Source organism: Aquarana catesbeiana, linkage group LG12 (assembly GCF_042186555.1).
Source record: "Aquarana catesbeiana isolate 2022-GZ linkage group LG12, ASM4218655v1, whole genome shotgun sequence".
NCBI classification, from domain to species: domain Eukaryota; kingdom Metazoa; phylum Chordata; class Amphibia; order Anura; family Ranidae; genus Aquarana; species Aquarana catesbeiana.
Window position 1 is genome coordinate 86587928 of NC_133335.1, and position 19345 is coordinate 86607272.

A 19345-nucleotide genomic window follows, 5' to 3' on the forward strand; every position below is an offset into this window, starting at 1 on the left:
CGGGACGCTACTTGTCAGGCGGCTAAGTCAGGCGGCTAAGTACAAAAATGTGAGGGGTGTACTCACTTTTATGAGATACTGTGTGTATATATATATATATATATATATATATATATATATATATATATATATATATATATATATATACACACACACACACATACATACACACACACACACACATACACAAACACACACACACAGGTCTTTTTGTCAGTGGATGCCTGGAGGGTCTACTGATGCTCGCTGCTGGTAGATCTAGTTAGTCAGCTTGAAAAAAGTCCATCTGTTTCAACCAATATAAAAAAAATATCATACAATCCCATATACACAATCCTTTACTCAGAGGAAGTTGAAAGCCCCCAGCAAACCAATTTGCTACAGCAAAGGAAAAAAATTCCTTCCTAATCCCTCGAGAGGCAATCAGATATTCCCTGGAACAACTTTACAAATAATTGTTAGAACCCAGTTATATTATGTACATTTAGGAAAGAATCCAAGCATTTTTTAACGCAATCTACTGAGCTGGCCAGAACAGGCTCTTGAGGGAGTCCATTCCACATTTTCACAGCTCTTGCTGTGAAGAAACATTTTCGTATTTGGAGATTAAATCTCTTTTCCTCTAGACGTAAAGCGTGCCCCCTTGTCCTCTCTGATGACCTTAAAGGAGTTGTAAAGGCACAAGGTTTTTTATCTTAATGCATGTAGCAGCCTCCCCAGCACCCCCTAATTACTTACCTGAGCACCATCTCTCTTCAGCAATGTCTGCGAATGTCTAAGCCATCCGGGACACTCCTCCTGATTGGCTGAGACACAGCAGCAGTGCCACTGGCTCCCGCGGCTGTCAATCAAAGTCAGTCAGCCAAACAGGGGAGAGAGGGGGCTGGGTTGGGGCTCCACGTCTGAATGGATACACAGAGCTCTGACTCAGCTCGGGTGTCCCCATCGAGAGCTGCTGGCTGAGGGGGCATTCGATAAAAGGGAGGGGTAAGAAGCAGCAAAGAGGGACCCGAGAAGAGGAGGATTAGGGCTGCCCTGTGTAAAAACAACTGCACAGAGGAGGTAAGTAGGACAGGTTTGTTTTTTTAATGAACCTTTACAATCACTTTAAAGTGAATAACTCAACACCAAGTTCACTATATGGACCCCTTATGTTTTTATACATGTTGATCATATCCCCCCCTTAATCTCCTCTTCTCAAGAGAGAATAAATTCAGTTCCTCTAATCTTTCCTCATAGCTGAGCAGGAGCCTCTTATCAGTTTGGTTGCCCTTCTCTGCACTTTCTCCAGTTCCCCGATATCCTTTTTGAGAACTGGTGCCCAAAACTGAACTGCATATTCCAGATGGATTGTTACTAATGATTTGTACAGGGGCAAAATGATATCTCTCTCTCTGGAGTCCATACCCCTCAATACAAAAAAGGACTCTGCTCACTTTGAACACCGCAGCTTGCCATTGCATACTATTATTAAGCTTATGATCTAACAAAACCCCCAGATCCTTCACCGGGTCCTACTACAGCCGGATAGATGTTTCAGCTTAATATTGCAACAAAGGTAAGATATATGACAGATGGTGGAGCTTTTAAGGGGGGGGATGAGGGCAGTAGAGGGAGGGGTTGTATTCAGAGGGAAGAGCTACTAGTTGATGACATTTGGCAGGTATGTGAGTGTGGCGGGCATGATTGAGTTCCTGCACCTATTCTCTGAAAAAAAAAAAAAAGCCGTGCTGTAACTAATAAACTTCCCACAATGCTGTGTACAGAAAGCAATCTAATGTCGCGTACACACGATTGGACTTTCCACCAACAAAACCGTGGATTTTTTTCCGAAGGATGTTGGCTCAAACTTGTCTTGCATACACATGGTCACACAAATGTTGGCCCAAAATTCAGAACTGTAAAAAACAGGAAAGGGATATAAAAAGATATTCAAGGAAATGAGAATGTCAATCAGCAGTGTTCAAACTCTAATCAAGAAGTGGAAAATGAGGGGTTCTGTTGAAACCAAACCATGGTCAGGTAGACCAACTTAAATTTCCGCCACACCTGCCAGGAAAATTGATCGGGATGCAAAGAAAAACCCACAAATAACTTCAGGTGAAATACAGGACACTCTGAAAAACATGTAGTTGGCTGTTTCAAGATGCACAATAAGGAGGCATTTGAAGAAAGATGGGTTGCATGGTTGAGTCGCCAGAAGAAAGCCATTACTACGCAAATGCCACAAAGTATCCCACTTACAATATGCCAAACAGCACAGAGACAAGCCTCAAACCTTCTGGCACAAACTCATATTTGGAGTGATGAGACCAAAATTAAAGTGGAGTTCCACCCACTTTTACAACTCTTCAGCATCCCTCACTAAACTGCGCACTGTAAACGAATTGGATATTTTTAATTTTTTTTTATCAGCACCTACTGTATATCTGCTGTATTCATTTTTCACTTCCTCCTCCCTGGCCGTGGCCCATCGCATCATTTCCTGTTTGCAATGCCTTCTGGGAAGAGGCGGCAACTTCCTCTGACACTGCCGTTGCTATGGGAACCTGACCTGAAACCTATTACACTGCTTGTGATGCACTGAGCATGTGCGAGATCTGCAAGGATGAGATCCAGGAAGAAATACAGTCTGGCTTCAGATGCCCACACTTAAGATGGCCACGGCCTGCTGTAAGTTTATAAAATAACAAACTACTGCTATAAACTAACAAAATAGACCTTAGTTTACAGACTAACTTTACTAGAATATATTAAGCTTGTGTATTATTGGGTTATTCGACCGGAACACCACTAAGTTTTTTGGCCACAACCATAAAAGCTACATTTGGAGAGGAGTCAACAAGGCCTATGATGAAAGTTACACCATTCCTACTGTGAAACACGGAGTTGGATCGCTGATGTTTCGGGGATATGTGAGCTACAAAGGCACAGCAAATTTGGTCAAAATTGATGGTACGATGAATGCAGTATGTTATCAAAAAATACTGGAACATTTGCATTCATCAACCAGGATGCTGTGCATGGGACGTACTTGGAGATTCCAACATGACAATGATCCAAAACACAAGACCAAGTCAACCTGTCATTGGCTACAGCAGAATAAATTGAAGGTTCTGGAGAGGCCATCTCAGTCTCCTGACTTCAATATCATTGAGCCCCTATGGGGAGATCTGAAACGTGCAATTCATGCAAGACAGCCCAAGAATTTACAGGAACTGGAGGCTTTTTGCTAAGAGTGATGGGCAGTTTTACCATCTGAGAAGATAAAGAGCCTCATCCACAAATACCACAAAAGACTTCAAGCGGTCATTGATGTTAAAGGGGGCAATACATGGTATTAAGAACTGGGGTATGTAAACTTTTGATAAGGGTCATTTGGATAGTTTCTGTTGTCATTATGATTTAAAAAGAGTAAACACAGTTGAATGATGATAAATGGCTTCAGCCAAACACTAACCACGAGTGAAAGAAAAGTTTTTGTTTTATTCATATTCTCTGTAAAATGGCCAAGAAATCATAAATTCTGCCAGGGTATGTAAACTTATGAGCACAACTGTATATACAGTTGTGCTCAAAAGTTTGCATACCCTGGCAGAAATGTTGGCATTAATATTGAAAATATGACTGATCATGCCAAAAAACTGTCTTTTATTTAGGGATAGTGATCACATGAAGCCATGTATTATTCACATAGTTTTTTTGGATCCTTTTTAAATCATAATGATAACAGAAATCACCCAAATGGCCCTGATCAAAAGTTTACATACCCTGGAATGTTTGGCCTTGGTACAGACACAGAAGGTGGCACACACAGGTTAAAATGGCAGTTAAAAGGCAGGATTTGTAGCTGCTGACTCACAATATATATATATATATATATATATATATATATATATATATATATATATACACACACACACATACATATATATACACATACACATTTTTTTTTTTAACAGACCGGAGTTCCTCTATATATCCGCCTGTATATGAGAGACAGGAATAGAAAAAAAAATACTTACATTATTACTATTATACAGTTACCGTATATACTCGAGTATAGGTCGTTCTGAATATAAGCCGAGGCCCCTAAGTTACCACAAAAAACTGGGAAAAACTTATTGACCCGAGTATAAGCCGAGGATGAGAAATGCAGCAGCTACTGTAAGTGGAAAAGAGGGTCAACAATGCCCATCTGCAGCTGCATGCCTCCCTGTGTCCCGTGCACGTGTCCCTGTGTCCTGTGCAGCCTACCTGTGTCCTGTGTCCCTGTGTCCTGTGCAGCCTACCTGTGTCCTGTGCAGCCTACCTGTGTCCTGTGCATGTGTCCCTGTGTCCTGTGCAGCCTACCTGAGTCCCGTGCATGTGTCCCTGTGTCCTGTGCAGCCTACCTGTGTCCTGTGCATGTGTCCCTGTATCCTGTGCAGCCTACCTGTGTCCTGTGCATGCCTCAGTGTGCCGTTCTGCAGCCTCCATGTGGCGCTCTGCATCCACCGATCAGCATGTGCTAATAACATTTGGCAGCCATTCCACTGTTCAAAAGCCGCGCTGCCTCCTCGTCTGTGATAGGCAGAACACTCCATTTCCCAGCAGTCAGCCTATCACGGACATTCTCTCACCCTCATACCACGTACAAGGTTGAGAGAATGTCCATGATTGGCTGTACACTGACTACTGGGAAATGGAGTGTTCTACCTATCTCACGCTGATCATGTAGGCAGACGGCGGTGACTCGAGTATAAGTCAAGGGGGGCACTTTCAGCCTAAAACAAAAGGGCTGAAAATCTCGACTTATACTCGGGTATATACGGTACTTACAAATTGTGTTTATAAGGTTGAGGGTAAGATATAGTGGAGGAGTTAAGACAATAAGAACTGAATATAAACATAATACTTACACATTCAAGCAAGTAGAGCCCTTCCTCAGGCAGCAGGCACTGTCTCCCTGCCTTGGTGAAACCCATTGTATGCCAAAATTTGCCCTACACAAAAAGGAAGGCAGCAATATATTCACTGTTTTCTTTTTCAGTGCTTACATTTATTATTATTATTATTATTATACAGGATTTATATAGCGCCAACAGTTTGCGCAGCGCTTTACAACATGGGGCAGACAGTACACTTACAATACAAATCAATACAGGAGGGATCAGAGGGCCCTGCTCGTTAGAGCTTACAATCTAGAAGGGAGGGTCAAGTGGAGACAAAAAGGTAATAACTGTGGGGGATGAGCTGATGGGGGAAAAAAAAAAAAAAAGTACAGTTGTTAGGTGTGGGTAGGATAGGCTTCTCTGAAGAGAAGGGTTTTCAGGGATCTTCTGAAAGCTAATAAAGTGGGAGATAAGCGGACAGATTGGGTTAAGGAGTTCCATAGGATTGGAGAGGCTTTGGAAAAGGCCTGGAGGCAAGCATGGGAGGAGGTGACAAGGGAGCTAGAGAGCAGGAGGTCTTGAGAGGAACGAAGAGAGCGAGTAGGTTGGTATTTAGAGACTAAGCAAGTGATGTAGCTGGGGGCGAAATTGTGGATGGCTTTGTACGTAGTTGTTAGAATTTTGAATTTAATTCTTTGGCCGAGCGGAAGCCAGTGGAGGGATTGACAGAGAGGAGTGGCAGACACAGAGCGATTGGTAAGGTGGATGAGTCTGGCAGCAGCATTCATAATGGATTGAAGAGGTGATAGACTATGTAGAGGTAAGCCAATGAGAAGGGAGTTGCAGTAGTCAAGGCGAGAGATGACCAGCGAGTGAATTAAGAGCTTTGTTGTGTCATTGGTTAGAAAGGGGCGTATTTTGGAGATGTTGTGGAGGTTGAGGCGGCAGGATTTGGACAGTGATTGGATGTGTTGCTTGAAGGAGAGTTCAGAGTCTAGGACTACACCTAGAACCTTGGCATGTGGGGATGGGCTTATAGTTGTGCCATCAATTTTGACAGAGAGATCAGGGGAAGAGGAATAGGGGGGGGGGGGGGGGGGGGATTAGAAGTTCGGTTTTAGCTAGATTGAGTTTAAGGAAGTGGTGAGACATCCAGACTGATATATCTGAGAGTAAATTACTGATACGTGAGGAGACAGAGGGAGTGAGCTGAGGGGTAGAGAAATAGATTTGGGTGCCATCAGCGTAGAGGTGGTATTGGAAGCCATGGGAGGCTATCAGTTGACCCAGGGAGGCAGTGTAGATTGAAAATAGTAGAGGTCCAAGAACAGAACCCTGAGGGACCCCAACAGAGAAAGGAAGAGGAGAGGAGGAAGTAGAGTTATAAGAAACGCTAAAGGTGCGGTTGGATAAGTAGGAAGAGAACCAGCGAAGTGTACAGTCATGGAGACCAAAGGCGTGTAGTTTTTTGAGGAGGAGGGGGTGGTCAACCGTATCAAAGGCAGCAGAGAGGTCCAGGAGTAGGAGTACAGAATAGTGTCGATTGGTTTTTCGCCGTTAGTAGATCGTTTGTTAGTTTTAGGAGAGCAGTTTCTGTGGAGTGTTGAGGACGAAATCCAGACTGAAGGGGATCGAGAAGGCCATTATCAGCGAGGTGGACGCTCAGTCGGTTGTAGACCAGACGTTAGAGGAGTTTGGATAAGAAGGGGAGCAAGGAGATGGGGCGTAGGTTGTTAAGATTGGATGGGTCCAGTGAGGGCTTTTTAAGTATGGGTCTGACAAGTGCATGTTTTAGAGAGTTAGGGAAGATGCCAGAAGAGAGGGAGAGATTGAAGATGTGGGTTAGAGAGTGTAGTATAGGGCCAGAGGGTGAACGTAGCATTTGTGAGGGAACAGGATCCAGAGGGCAGGTGGTAAGGTGGACATTAGCAAGTAGTTTAGCAACTTCGTCTGTAGTGGTGGGGTTGAAAGAGGGAAATAATGATTGTGCCTGTGGGCATGAAGTGTAAAGCGTGGAGGGTGTCGGCACAGTAGAGATCTCAGCACGAATAGTATCAATCTTCTGTTTGAAGTGATTGGCGATCTCCTGTGCAGTGAGTGAGTTGACGGGTGGAGGCGGTGGAGGACGAAGTAGAGAGTTGAAGGTGGAGAAGAGTTGACGGGGACAGGATGATAAGTTGCTAATGAGAGTGGTAAAATAGGTCTGCTTGGCAGAGAGGAGGCTGGAGTTGTATTTTTGGAGGGCAGATTTATATTGGTAGAAATCTCTCTGGGACTTAGTCTTACGCCACAGGCGCTCCAGAGCACGACTACGTTTTTTCAGACTTCTAGTATCATCTGTTTGCCAAGGTTGAAGGGGTCTGGGCTTGATTCTGTGTGTAGTGAGGGGGGCAAGTGAGTTCAGTGAGGCTAGAAGTGAAGCGTTGTACACAGAAGTGGCTAGGTTGGTGCAGGATAGGGGAGAGATTTTGTCGTAGAGGTTGTTGATGGCAGAGTAGAGAAGAGAAGGGTTGAGATGACGTAGGTTTCTGCGGGTAACTTTAAGGTGGTTGGAGGGAGAGGAGGTGAAGGAGAGGGAGAGAGTGAAACTAATAAGGTGGTGATCAGAGAGAGGGGATGGATAGTTAGAGAGGTTGCATGGAGTGCAAAGGTGAGAGAACACGAGGTCAAGGATATTGCCTTCTGAGTGAGTTGGAGCATGTATCCACTGCTTCAGGTCAAAGGAGGATGTTAGGATGAGAAGTTTGGAAGTGGAAGGAGTGTTAGTATTAATAGGGATGTTGAAGTCCCCGAGAATGATAGTGGGGATTTCAGAAGAAAGAAAATAGGGTAGCCAGGCAGAGAAGTCTTCAAGAAAGGTTGATACTGGTCCAGGGGGCCTGTAGATCACAGCTATCCTTAGAGAAATTGGAGTGAAAAGGCGAATACAGTGTGCTTCGAAAGAGGAGAGTGACAGAGAGGGAGGTGGCTGAAGTACCTGAAAGGTGCTATGTGGGTGCTTACATTTAATTTGAATTTAACAGACACAAACATGGGCAATGCACAATGAAGAAAGAAAATCTGTGAGCAAAGGTTCTCTTCAGTAAAAAGACTGTGGGGTTGATTTACTAAAGATGGAGTGCAAAATCTGGTCCAGCTCGGCATAGAAAGCAATCGGCTTTCAATTTTTTTTTGTCACAGCTTAATTGAACAAGCTGAAGTTAGAAGCTGATTGGCTACCATGCACAGGTGCACCAGATTTTGCACTGTTCAGGGTTAGTAAATCAACCCCTGTATATCTAAACCAGGGGTGTCAAATTCCATTTCCTCAAGGGCCGCATCAGCATTATAGTTTCCCTCGAAGGGCCGGTTGTATCTGTAAGACTATTTAAATTTATCCAGGGCTTTTTTTTCTGATAGAATAAGTGCATGAACTCAACCATGTCCCTCTCAGCCAAACCACATTGAATGCTGGGTGTGGCCAAATAGCACTAACAGTGGGAGAAAGGGGCAATTACATGGCAAATGAGGTTTAACGTGAAAAAATGTAAAATAATGTATTTGGGTGTATTGCATTCAAAAATATGAATGCAATCTACTCACTAGGGGGAGAACCTCTGGGGGAATCTAGGATGGAAAAAGGACCTGGAGGTCCTAGTAAATGATAGGCTCACCAATGGCATGCAATGCCAAGCTGCTGCAAGCAAAGCAAACAGAATATTGGCATGCATTAAAAAGAGGATTAATTGCAGAGATAAAACAATAATTCTCCCACTCTACAAGACTGATCCGGCCGCACCTGGAGCATGCTGTCCAGTTCTGGGCACCAGTCCTCAGGAAGGATGTGCTGAAACTGGAGAGGGCCCAGAGAAGGGCAACAAAACTAATAAAAGGACTGGAGGATTTTAGTTATGAGGAAAGGTTGCGAGCACTGAACTTATTCTCTCTGGAGAAGAAACGTTTGATAGGGGATATGATTTCAATGTACAAATACCGTACTGGTGACCCCACAATAGGGATAAATCTTTTCTTCATAAGGAAATTCAATAAGACACGCGGCCATTCACTAAAATGAGAAGAAACGCAGTTTAAAGTGGTTGTACACCCTGTACAACCACTTTTACCTACAGGTAAGCCTATATTAAGGCTTACCTGTAGGTGGTGGAAATATCTCCTAAACCTCCACGGTTTAGGAGATATTTACAATAAAGCTGAGCGCCGACGTCTATGGCGCATGCGCACTTTAGAAAGGGCAGATCGTGTTTTTTCTAAAGGGGGTCATGCCGTGACTGATGGCTGGTGATGTGATCCCCAGATGATGTCCTTTGGAGACGAAACGCGTCGGAACAGTCCCCACTGCTGCCTATATTGTTTTACAGCACTGTTTTTACCTACATCCATGTGAGTGGTTTTTCATTTTAATAAATATACCTCTGTTGTATGGAATTACGCTATGGTCCTTTTTCGTTTCCTTTCCAATACTCTCCACATGTCTATGGACTTTTAAACTGTTGGTTTGCCTGTGATGCCATTCCCGCCATGATTACATCTGGCTGCTACCCGCATATACCTGTTTGACGGCATCTACCCATGGTCCATCCAACATATAACAAGCCTGTTTGACACACAGAGCGTATGCCCTAGTGTGTTCAAACGATCTGGTAAGCCTTCCTTTCATCCGGTGGTGGTCTATTTCACGAGTGTATATATTCACTATCCGCAAGACTTCATTGCACTTGATTGTGAACAGATTCATGTCTATTTTTATTTATGGACTTAGTTCATTGAGTGTGTATATTATCATTTTCACTATATACACATTGTGCATGACTGTGCATATTATTATTTTTATTATATATATATGTTGTTATTTCAGTGTCAATTTTTGATTTTTGCTTTAATTGTACCAAAGCACATCAACCTTCAGCGCTACACTTTGTTATTTTAGTTTTATTTACCATTTTTTCAATGTGGTGTGTTAGCTGCTAGAACACTGGGAGCAGCGCGAAAAATTTTTGGTTTATTTTCTAAAGGCAGGAGGAGCCAGAGGCATCGGTGGGGGACCCCAGAAGAGAAGAATCGGGGCTGCTCTGTGCAAAACCATTACACAGAGCAGGTAAGTATACCATGTTTGTTTAAAAAAAATGACTTTAAAGACTGTGCAGGGAAGATCAGCATCTGAATCCAGAGAAGGTGGAGGCTGATAGACTGGAGGTAATAGAAGGCATTACTATTACATTTAAAGTAAACTTTTACATGGAGGCAAGCCACATTATGTGGGAGCAGGGCACATTTCAAGGAGGCAGGGCACATTACGTGGGAGCAGGGCACATTACATGTGCCCCAGTGTGAATGGGGTCTAAATAAAAAATGTGATGTGGGAGTCTGATGATATTTACCAGATTCAACCTCCAATAGTATATACAGTATATCTCTTCTGTCTGTTATTCTCAGAGTGGATTAGAGATTTTGCTCCCTAATCATATAGTTGATTATTTATATTTACCACTGCATATAGATTTTGAAGAATAAATTGCCTTTTTTTAAACTTTACATATTAAATTATACACCACACTTTTTTTAAGGTTATTATCCGATTAATCGTTAGTTGCAGCCCTAGGTGCGCTACATACAGAGTGCAGGGTTGAGGGGTGTGCTATGCAGTGTGCAGGGTTCAGCTCCCTCAACTTCTGGTTATAAAAATCCCTGGGTGCAAGGGCCACATGAAATGGCCTTGGTGGGCAGCGGGCCTTGTGTTTGACACATGTGATCTAAACAATCAGAAGGAGACCTACATGCATTGTTTGCTTGGTTTATTTTTGTCACCTCGTTTGTCATTTAACCTGTTATAGCCAGCCACTCACAAACACATGGCAGCATAGTGGTGATCTTTAATGCTGTGCTGCCACATACAGTAAATGTGTATAGCTGGGCAGCCTGTGCTGTGAGTGTGTTCACTCAGCACCCCCAGCACTGTGTCTGACTTGTCACCAGCAGCTCCATGACACCGTTTACGATGGGAAGCCAGAAGCAGTAATCACATGATCGGGAGCCTGCCTACAAGCCTCTGTTCTAAAGGAACCCCTTAAAGAGATGGCGGGAGCCAGTGGTAAGGGGGTAATGTGATGGCAGCCTCACTTATTAACAAGAAAGCTTTGCAGGAAAAAGCAAGTGGGGCTTGACTTTTACATAAACATTGTGGAAGTTGCATATAACTTCAGCTGCCAATAGCTCTGTACCTACTGACCATTCTGAAAATACAGGTTTCACTGTAATGCTTTGTTTTATAATCAAATGTTCCGTTAACTAGGCCTTTGACGTGGTTACTGTATTAACAGATGAACAGTGATTCTGTCCAACATGTTTACCTACTTGCCGATCGCCGTATAGCAGTTTTACTGCTACAGGGCGGCCAGGCTGCGCAGGATCATGTATATATCCTGCACTTCCGGGTATCAGGCACGAGTGCGTGCCGCCAAAGGCTTATTCCCACTGGGATTCTACACAGCAGGACCCGCAGTCCTCATGCCGGCCATCACCCGCTGCTCATGTGGTACACAAAAGGCAGATAGGCGATCTGCCTATGTAAACAAGGCAGATAGCCATAAGGAAGGCATGGATCCTGTGTTCCTGCAAAGCAGGGACACGGATGTAGGCCTTCCTCTAGTAAAAGCACCTCCCACTCTACAGTAAAACACAAGCTAGGCACACAGTTAACCGTTTGATCGCCCCTGATGTTAACCCCTTCCCAGCCAGTGTCATCAGTACAGCGACAGTGCATATTTTTATCACTGATCACTGCTGTTTTTTCCTGTCTCCCTGATGCTCCCCTCCTTTCACTGTCCCCTGATAATTTCCTGATAACACAGAGTCTATGGAGTCAGGCTGCACATGCTCAATTTGGTGTGTATTGCTAGAGAGGTTTTTTTTTTTTCTTGGGAGGGTGCGTGTGATCAGCACAGGGCCAATCAGCACTGTCCAGAGGGTCAGGGGTCTTGCAGCCTGATAGGACAGTCAAAAAACTCGTCCTACAAGCTTTAACCAGTGCTTGGCTGGACACTGATAAAAGTCACGAGACTGCTCTAACTGCTGATGAAAAAAAAAAAAGGGTATTTAATCCTTTACATTTACGAAAACTATTGCATTTCCATGTTCTTTGTACTGTGGGAGACCAGATATAGTGAATGCAGGGTCCTGGGTTTAGTAACACTTTAAGTAGTGGTTGCGTACAGATTTTTGAGGAATAAAAATACTGTATAGTGTCACTACACAGGTTTTCACAAATGAAGGAGTAGATTAGGGCCTCTTTCATCATTTTATTACCAGAAAGTAGTGAGCACCATTCCCGATGGTTGTAAAACTCATGCATCATAAAGATAAGACAATATTCTACACATTGGTTAGGTGGTGTGATGTACTTTACACATTGCTTACAAACAGATAATTTCCTGGGCTCCAAGATAATAAATGTCCCCAGAAAGTGAACCAACGTACATACCGCAGGCCGTGTCAGTTCCACTAAGTCTTCCTCTGGCTTCCATACGCCTCTCCCCAAACTTCCTCTAAAAAAAAAAAAAAAAAAAAAAAAAAAAACACCACAAAAAGAATTAGGCAAAGGATCTCGAACGTGTAGAAACGGGTCAAGAAAAACTTTTTTCACAGTTCTGTGCCATGAACAGGGTTGTTTATTAATGTCTCTGCACTTCACATACTGTATGTGCCTGCATCACATAACGCAGGCACTAGAATCAGCTCTTTACACACACAGGCACACAATTATCAAATCCAAAACATACATAGAACACGGGGCCTTTAAGCCTTAAGCACACAGGAATTTTTAAAACTGCTGTTAGGGGTATCTAATGTTGATCATGATTCCTTCACATATTTTTATATCATTTTAATAATGAATGAATTCATATACCTTAAGGCATTTGGTGGATTGGTGCATATTATTATCCTTAAGCGCATAGGGTGCTGTTGGGTTAGGATTTATCATTGCATGCCTAGGGCAGTTCTCTTGTTTTTTTTGTGAAGTTGTATGGAGTCGCCCTTTCCTGCAGGGACTAGAATTGTTTGTATGGAAGCCTGAGCATAGTTATTGCCATAAAAATCTGACCGACCGGGTACAGAAAATGAGATGGAACACTTGGAATTGCTTCGTTCCTCAGGACCTCTCCCAAACAGCTCCTCCAAATAATTGTGCAAATATCATTTGTATATCAATACGATTATAATGTATTAAAGCTACCTGGTATCAAGGGATAAAAGGCACCACATCCTATAGAAAACCATTTACAAAATACAAGAAAATAGAGTTTTCTGCCAAAATCAATACTCACACAAGTAACATTTAGGCTACATGCCCACGGATATTTTAAAAACGGGCTGTAAAGCCAGTACAGACGCCAGGAAAAAAGCAGCGTTAAAAACGCGATTTTATCCGCGTTTTGTATTGAATTCAATGCACGTTACTCCGCGCTGGCTTTCAGCAGCGTTTCTCTGTCTCTATTCAAAATCAATGGTTCCCTATGGGAGCCCATTGATTTGAATATAGGTCGCACCAGAAGTCGGATCAGAAGGATCCGACTTGCGGTGCGACTTGTGTGCTGAGAATCTTGAGGGGGGAATGCGAAAATTAAAAAAAAAAAAAAAAAAATTTGTGTGAGGTTTCCCCTCAAGACGATACCAGACCCCTTTGGTCTGTTATGGATCTTAAGGGGAACTTCCACACACAAAAAAAAAAAAAAAAAAAAAAAAGGCGTGGGGGGGGTCCCCCCCAAGATCCATACCAGACCCTTATCCGAGCACGCAGCCTGGTCCCCCCAAGATCCACACCAGACCCTTATCCGAGCGAGCGCCCCCCCCCCCCCCCCAGACAATACCAAGCCACATACCCTCAACATGGGGGGGTTGGTGCTTTGGGGCAGGGGGGGCCCTGCGCGTCCCACCCCAAAGCACCTTGTTGAGGAGGACAAGGGCCTCTTCCAGACAACCCTGGCCGTTGGTTGTCGGGGTCTGTGGGCGGGGGGGCTTATCGGAATCTGGGAGCCCCCTTTAATAAGAGGGCCCCCAGATCCTGGACCCCCACCCTATGTGAATGAGTATGGGGTACATTGTACCCCTAGCCATTCACCTGGGCAAAAAAAGTGTCAATAAAAAAAAAAAACACACTACACAGGTTTTAAAGTAATTTATTAGGCAGCTCCGGGGGTCTCTTCCGACTTCTCCGCGCTCTCCGGCCTCTTCTCCTGCTGCCCGGTGTCTTCTGTCAGGCTCCTCCGCTTTCTTCTGCTCTTTTGCCCGCTCTTTTGCTAGCGGTTGCCTGGTCTTTTACGTTGTCTTCTTCCGTCTTCACTTCTTCCAAGGGGCAGGGTCACTAGATGACATCAACCGGTGACCCCGCCCCATGCCTATATAAGTTGTTGCACACCGCGTACACAGCATTACAGCGGGAGAGAGCGTCGAGTCAACATTAGAAGAATAGAAGAGGGAAGACAACGGAAAAGACCGGGCAACCGCTAGCAAAATAGCGGGCAAAAGAGCAGAAGAAAGCGGAGGAGCCCGGCAGAAGACACCGGCAGAGACCCCCGGAGCTGCCTAATAAATTACTTTAAAAACCCGTGTAGTGTGTTTTTTTTATCAACACTCTTTTCCCCAGGTGAATGGTAGGGGTACGATGTACTCCATACTCATTCACATAGGGTGGGGGGGCCAGGATCTGGGAGCCCCCTTATTAAAGGGGGCTCCCAGATTCAGATAAGCCCCCGCTCGCAGACCCCGACAACCAACGGCCAGGGTTGTCGGGAAGAGGCCCTTGTCCTCATCAACTTGGGGACAAGGTGCTTTGGGGTGGGGGGCGCAGGGCCCCCCCTGCCCCAAAGCACCAAGCCCCCCATGTTGAGGGCATGTGGCTTGGTATGGTCCAGGAGGGGGGGAGCGCTCGCTCTCCCCCCCCTTTCCTGACCTGCTGGGCTGCATGCTCGGATAAGGGTCTGGTAATAATCTTGGGGGGACTCCCACACCATTTTTTTTTTTTGGTGCGGGGGTTCCCCTTAAGATCCATAACAGACCGAAGGGTCTGGTATCGTCTTGAGGGGAAACCTCACGCAATTTTTTTTTTTTTTTACATTTTCGCGTTCCCCCCTCAAGATTCTCAGCACACAAGTCGCACCGCAAGTCGGATCCTCTTGATCTGACTTCTCGTGCGACCTCTATTCAAATCAATGGGCTCCTATAGGGAACCATTGATTTTGAATAGAGACAGAAATGCCAGACGAGGCTTAACACAGCATAAGCCTCGTTAAATCGCATTTAACACCTTTTGCCGGCGTCTGGCGTTTTTACAGCTCTAGCACTGGAACCTCAAAACGCACTGGTCCTGGGTTTTTTTTTGCAGCTTAAAAATGGCTATGCCATTTACAACCCAAGAACGCCATGGTGGACATGGAGAGGCGTTTTAAAGCTGCAAAAAACGCTCAAAAAAGGAGCTATAAAAATGTCTGTGGGCATGAGGCCTTAGGCCCCTTTTACACATGCGGACCGCATGATCAGTTCAGTCACTTTTTTCAACGAAAAAAACGGATGAAGTTTACATCAGTTTTTCATCAGTTTTTTCCATCTGCCAGCTAGAGTCCTTAACCACTTGAGTCCCAGAGTCATTTTTTCATGCACAAATGGACCGTTCGTCCATTTACATTTTTTGTCCGATCTGTTTTCTTTAGGGATGAAAAATAGGGCTTTCATCCGTTAAAAAAAAAAACTAATGTTGACGGAAGCGGATGAAAAATGGAAGAAAATAGATGATCATCCGTTGTCATCCATTTTTCCATAGGAATGCATTGATGTCCATTTTTCATCTGTCCACAGATGGATGAAAAACCGACGAACGGTCCCGTATGTATGAAAGGGGCCTAAAATATATTTAAAAAAAAAAAAAAAAAAAACAGTTTTATTAAGTTTACAAAGTGTTACAACACCATCAATATACAAATGTTAAAACCATCACAGAACATGCAGCTTGAGCATCAATGCAGCGACTTTAGCTCTACATGTTTCACCACGATATGGCTTCTTCAGGAGTCTTATGAGTGCTGCATGAGCTATCAAAAATAAATAAAATATACTATTCATAAATGAGAAAACACACACACAAAAGAAAAATGCTGACAAATCAAATTAATAACAAATAAACATTTACAAAAACAAACTCTACCAAAACAAATTTTGTTTTTGTAAATGTTTGTTATTAATTTGTTAGCATTTTACATTTGTGTGTGTTTTCTCATTTATGAATGGTATATTTCATTTATTTTAATAGCCTATGCAGCACTCAGACTCCTGAAGAAGCCATATTGTGGTGAAACATATAGGGCTGAAGTCGCTGCATTAATGCTCAAGCCGCATTCTTCTGTGATGGTTTTAACATTTGTATCTTTATGGTATTGTAACACTTTGTAAACTTATTAAAACAGCTTTTTTTTATCATATACCTAAATGTTACTTGTGTGAGTATTGATTATGGCAGGGCTCGACAAGACCCAGGCGCCAGGTCGCAATGGCGACTGGAAATTGCGTCCTGGAGCCTGGGCTGCACCGCAACAGCTGGGACGTGCTCACCCGCTCCCCCTGATGCACGGACTTTGGCCGGGCTGGCCAAAATTGAGGCCCCGGTTTTGCGGCCTGCTGGAGCGGGATACACGCTTTCTGCAAACCAGCGCCTTCTGGTGGACGGTGCTGTGATGAGCGCGGCTCGCTCTCACTGCCCGCCCACCTCTGACATCTTCCCAGTTTGACAGCTGGGGTTGAGGTTGTGGGCTTGATCGGTCGCCAGTTTCTTACCACCACTGTGGATGTGGAGTGCTGCTTGTCCGTGTCATCTTAGTGCTGCCCGTCAGTGCCGCCTGTCTGTGTCGCCTACCAGTGCCACCTGTCTGTGTCGCCTACCAGTGCCACCTGTCTGTGTCGCCTACCAGTGCCACCTGTCTGTGTCGCCTAACAGTGCCACCTGTCTGTGTCGCCTAACAGTGCCACCTGTCAATGCCCATCATTGCCACCTCAGTGCTGCCTATCAGTGTCACCTCAGTGCTGCCTATTGCTGCCCATCAGTGCCACCTCAGTGCTCATTAGTGAAGGAGAAAAATAACTTATTTGCAAAATCTTATACCAAATATTATTTTTTAAATATTCGGTCTTTTTTGGCTTAGCATCTGAAGTGAGCAATTCTTATTGCCCAACGGCCCGGACATGCAGTTCTGGGCGCTGGGCAGCTGATTTAAATAACTGGCTCCTAACTTTTTCAGCTGGCTCCTAGAGTCTAAGCAAATTTGTCAAGCACTGGATTATGGCACCCTGAAAATCCCTATTTTCTTGTATTTTGTAAAACGATTATAATGTACTGAATAATATAAGTGATTAGCAGGATATAGTGTGCATTAGGTATGCCTGAAAAACAGAATAAATGACATCATAGCAGAGAAGTGCAGTAAAACAAGGAACTACCTTCTGTAGCATGCTGCAATGTACGGATTTGTAGTTGTACAGGGAGATTGTGCAGGGGGATGGATTTTATAGGCCAGTTCCCAGGAACTCCGCTCTAAGGCGAACTGGATTTATTACTCTTTTACTTACAAACGCTCAACTCGTTCTTCTCCTAAGAGTTCCCACTGTTCTGTACGACAGATCTGCAACTTTGTCTCCTGAACTTCCGAGCCATCTGGTAAAAAGTCCTTCTGCCCATGAGAGCGCTGAGGAATGTTCTGCTGCCGACTTCGCACCGCAAACAGCTCTGCTGGACTGAATGACGCATATGTTAGACACCTTTATATCCTACTACAGCCATGCTGTTTAATTGGTATTCAAAAAAGCAGCATTTGCAGCAATACTCATCTCCAATCTAGAACAGTCCCCAGCAGTAATTCCTTCCCACCACTAAATGTTCTTGGCCTCATCTACTTCCTGTAACCACAGGCTGCCATAGACCCAATGACCCCACAAACATTAGATTACCCAATTTTGGTAAAATATAACAGATGAGGTTGTGACAAGTAAATAGATACTAGGGCCGAAACAACGAATCGATTAATCGACAACTAATCGATTATAAAATTAATCGATTAATATTTTCATAATCGATTAATCGGCCAGTAACATAATGGGGTTAAAAAAGCTAAAATTAGCCCTTTATAGTACAAAAAGAGCAAATAATCTCTACTGTAAACATTACTTTCACTGTTGCACAGTAAAAAAACAAAAGGCTAATTTATTTTTTTTTTAACTCCATTATGTTACTAAATGCTTAGGCCTGGTTCCCACCCATGTGTTTTTTTGGTGCTTTTTGCAGAAATGCACTACAGTTCATTTAACGTTCTCATCTATGCTTTTTTCAGCTGCTGTGTATTTGTAAAGGGTCAAGGACCTTTTTCAATGCAAAACGGTGCATTTTTGGTTCAAAATACCGTACTTCAATGGAGAAGCTGCAGAAAAGCATGTAATATTACAGTTCTGTTTGAAAATCTGCAAAACAGTCTAGAACTTTTTTTTTCTTTAAATAAAAAAATCTGATGATATTTACAAGATTCAACCTCTAATAGTATATAGAGTATATCTCTTCTGTCTGTTATTCTCAGAGTGGATTAAAGATTTTACTCCCTAACCATATAGTTGGTTATTTTATATTTACCCCTGCGTATAAGATATTTAGGAATAACTAAATTATACACCACACTTTTTTTAAAGGTTATTAACCGATTAATCGAAACAATAATCGGCCAACTAATCGATTATGAAAATAATCGTTAGTTGCAGCCCTAATAGATACAGTGGAACCTTGGATTACGAGCATAATCCGTTCCAGGAGAATGCTTGTAATCCAAAGCACTCGCATATCAAAGCGAGTTTCCCCATAAAAGTCAATGGAAACGAAGATCATTTGTTCCGCACTGACTTCTATTACATGCAATACCGCATGTGGCCAGAGGTGGGGGGGCGCCGGAGAGCCTCGGAAATACTCGGGGACAGCCTCAGCAACTGAGTGTTTCCGAGTGGTTCTGAGTATTTCCGAACGGCTACGAACCGTTCTGAGTGTTCCCGGTGCCCCCGCACCTCTGGTCAAATGTGGTACTGCACACCCTATTAGCTTGAATTCTGCTCATTTTGCGAGACAACACTCGCAAACCGAGTCAGAATTAAAAAAAAAAGTTGCTTGTCTTTCAAAACGCTCGTTAACCGCGTTACTCATAAACCAAGGTTCCACTGTACCAAACAAGTCAAGCCTTAAATTTGTGCACACCTGTATGATCACATCCATGTAAAGGCTAGATAGGATGTACATGATGTAGAGTAACCTGTGAATACTATACATAATGCCCAGATGTCAATATCTGTGAACACTGAGAATGTTTTTTTTCCCCTTTTTTGGAAATATTACACAAATTTGTTTACACAAAAGTTTGCACTTATCTCTTTGATTGAGAATAAGGCCTCATGCTGGA

At 43.6% G+C, this 19345-nt stretch overlaps 1 protein-coding gene across 1 annotated transcript in view; it reads right to left on the reverse strand.

The window, feature by feature from the left end:
- Positions 1-19345, reverse strand: part of TSEN54 (tRNA splicing endonuclease subunit 54) — a 74442-nt gene that overhangs the window by 47869 nt on the left and 7228 nt on the right. The window contains exons 2-4 of the mRNA XM_073608175.1: positions 17484-17648; positions 12352-12415; positions 4902-4985 (exon numbers count right to left, since the gene is read on the reverse strand). Of these exons, the coding sequence (XP_073464276.1) occupies positions 4902-4985; positions 12352-12415; positions 17484-17648 (313 nt within the window). The remainder of the gene's footprint in view (positions 1-4901; positions 4986-12351; positions 12416-17483; positions 17649-19345) is intronic.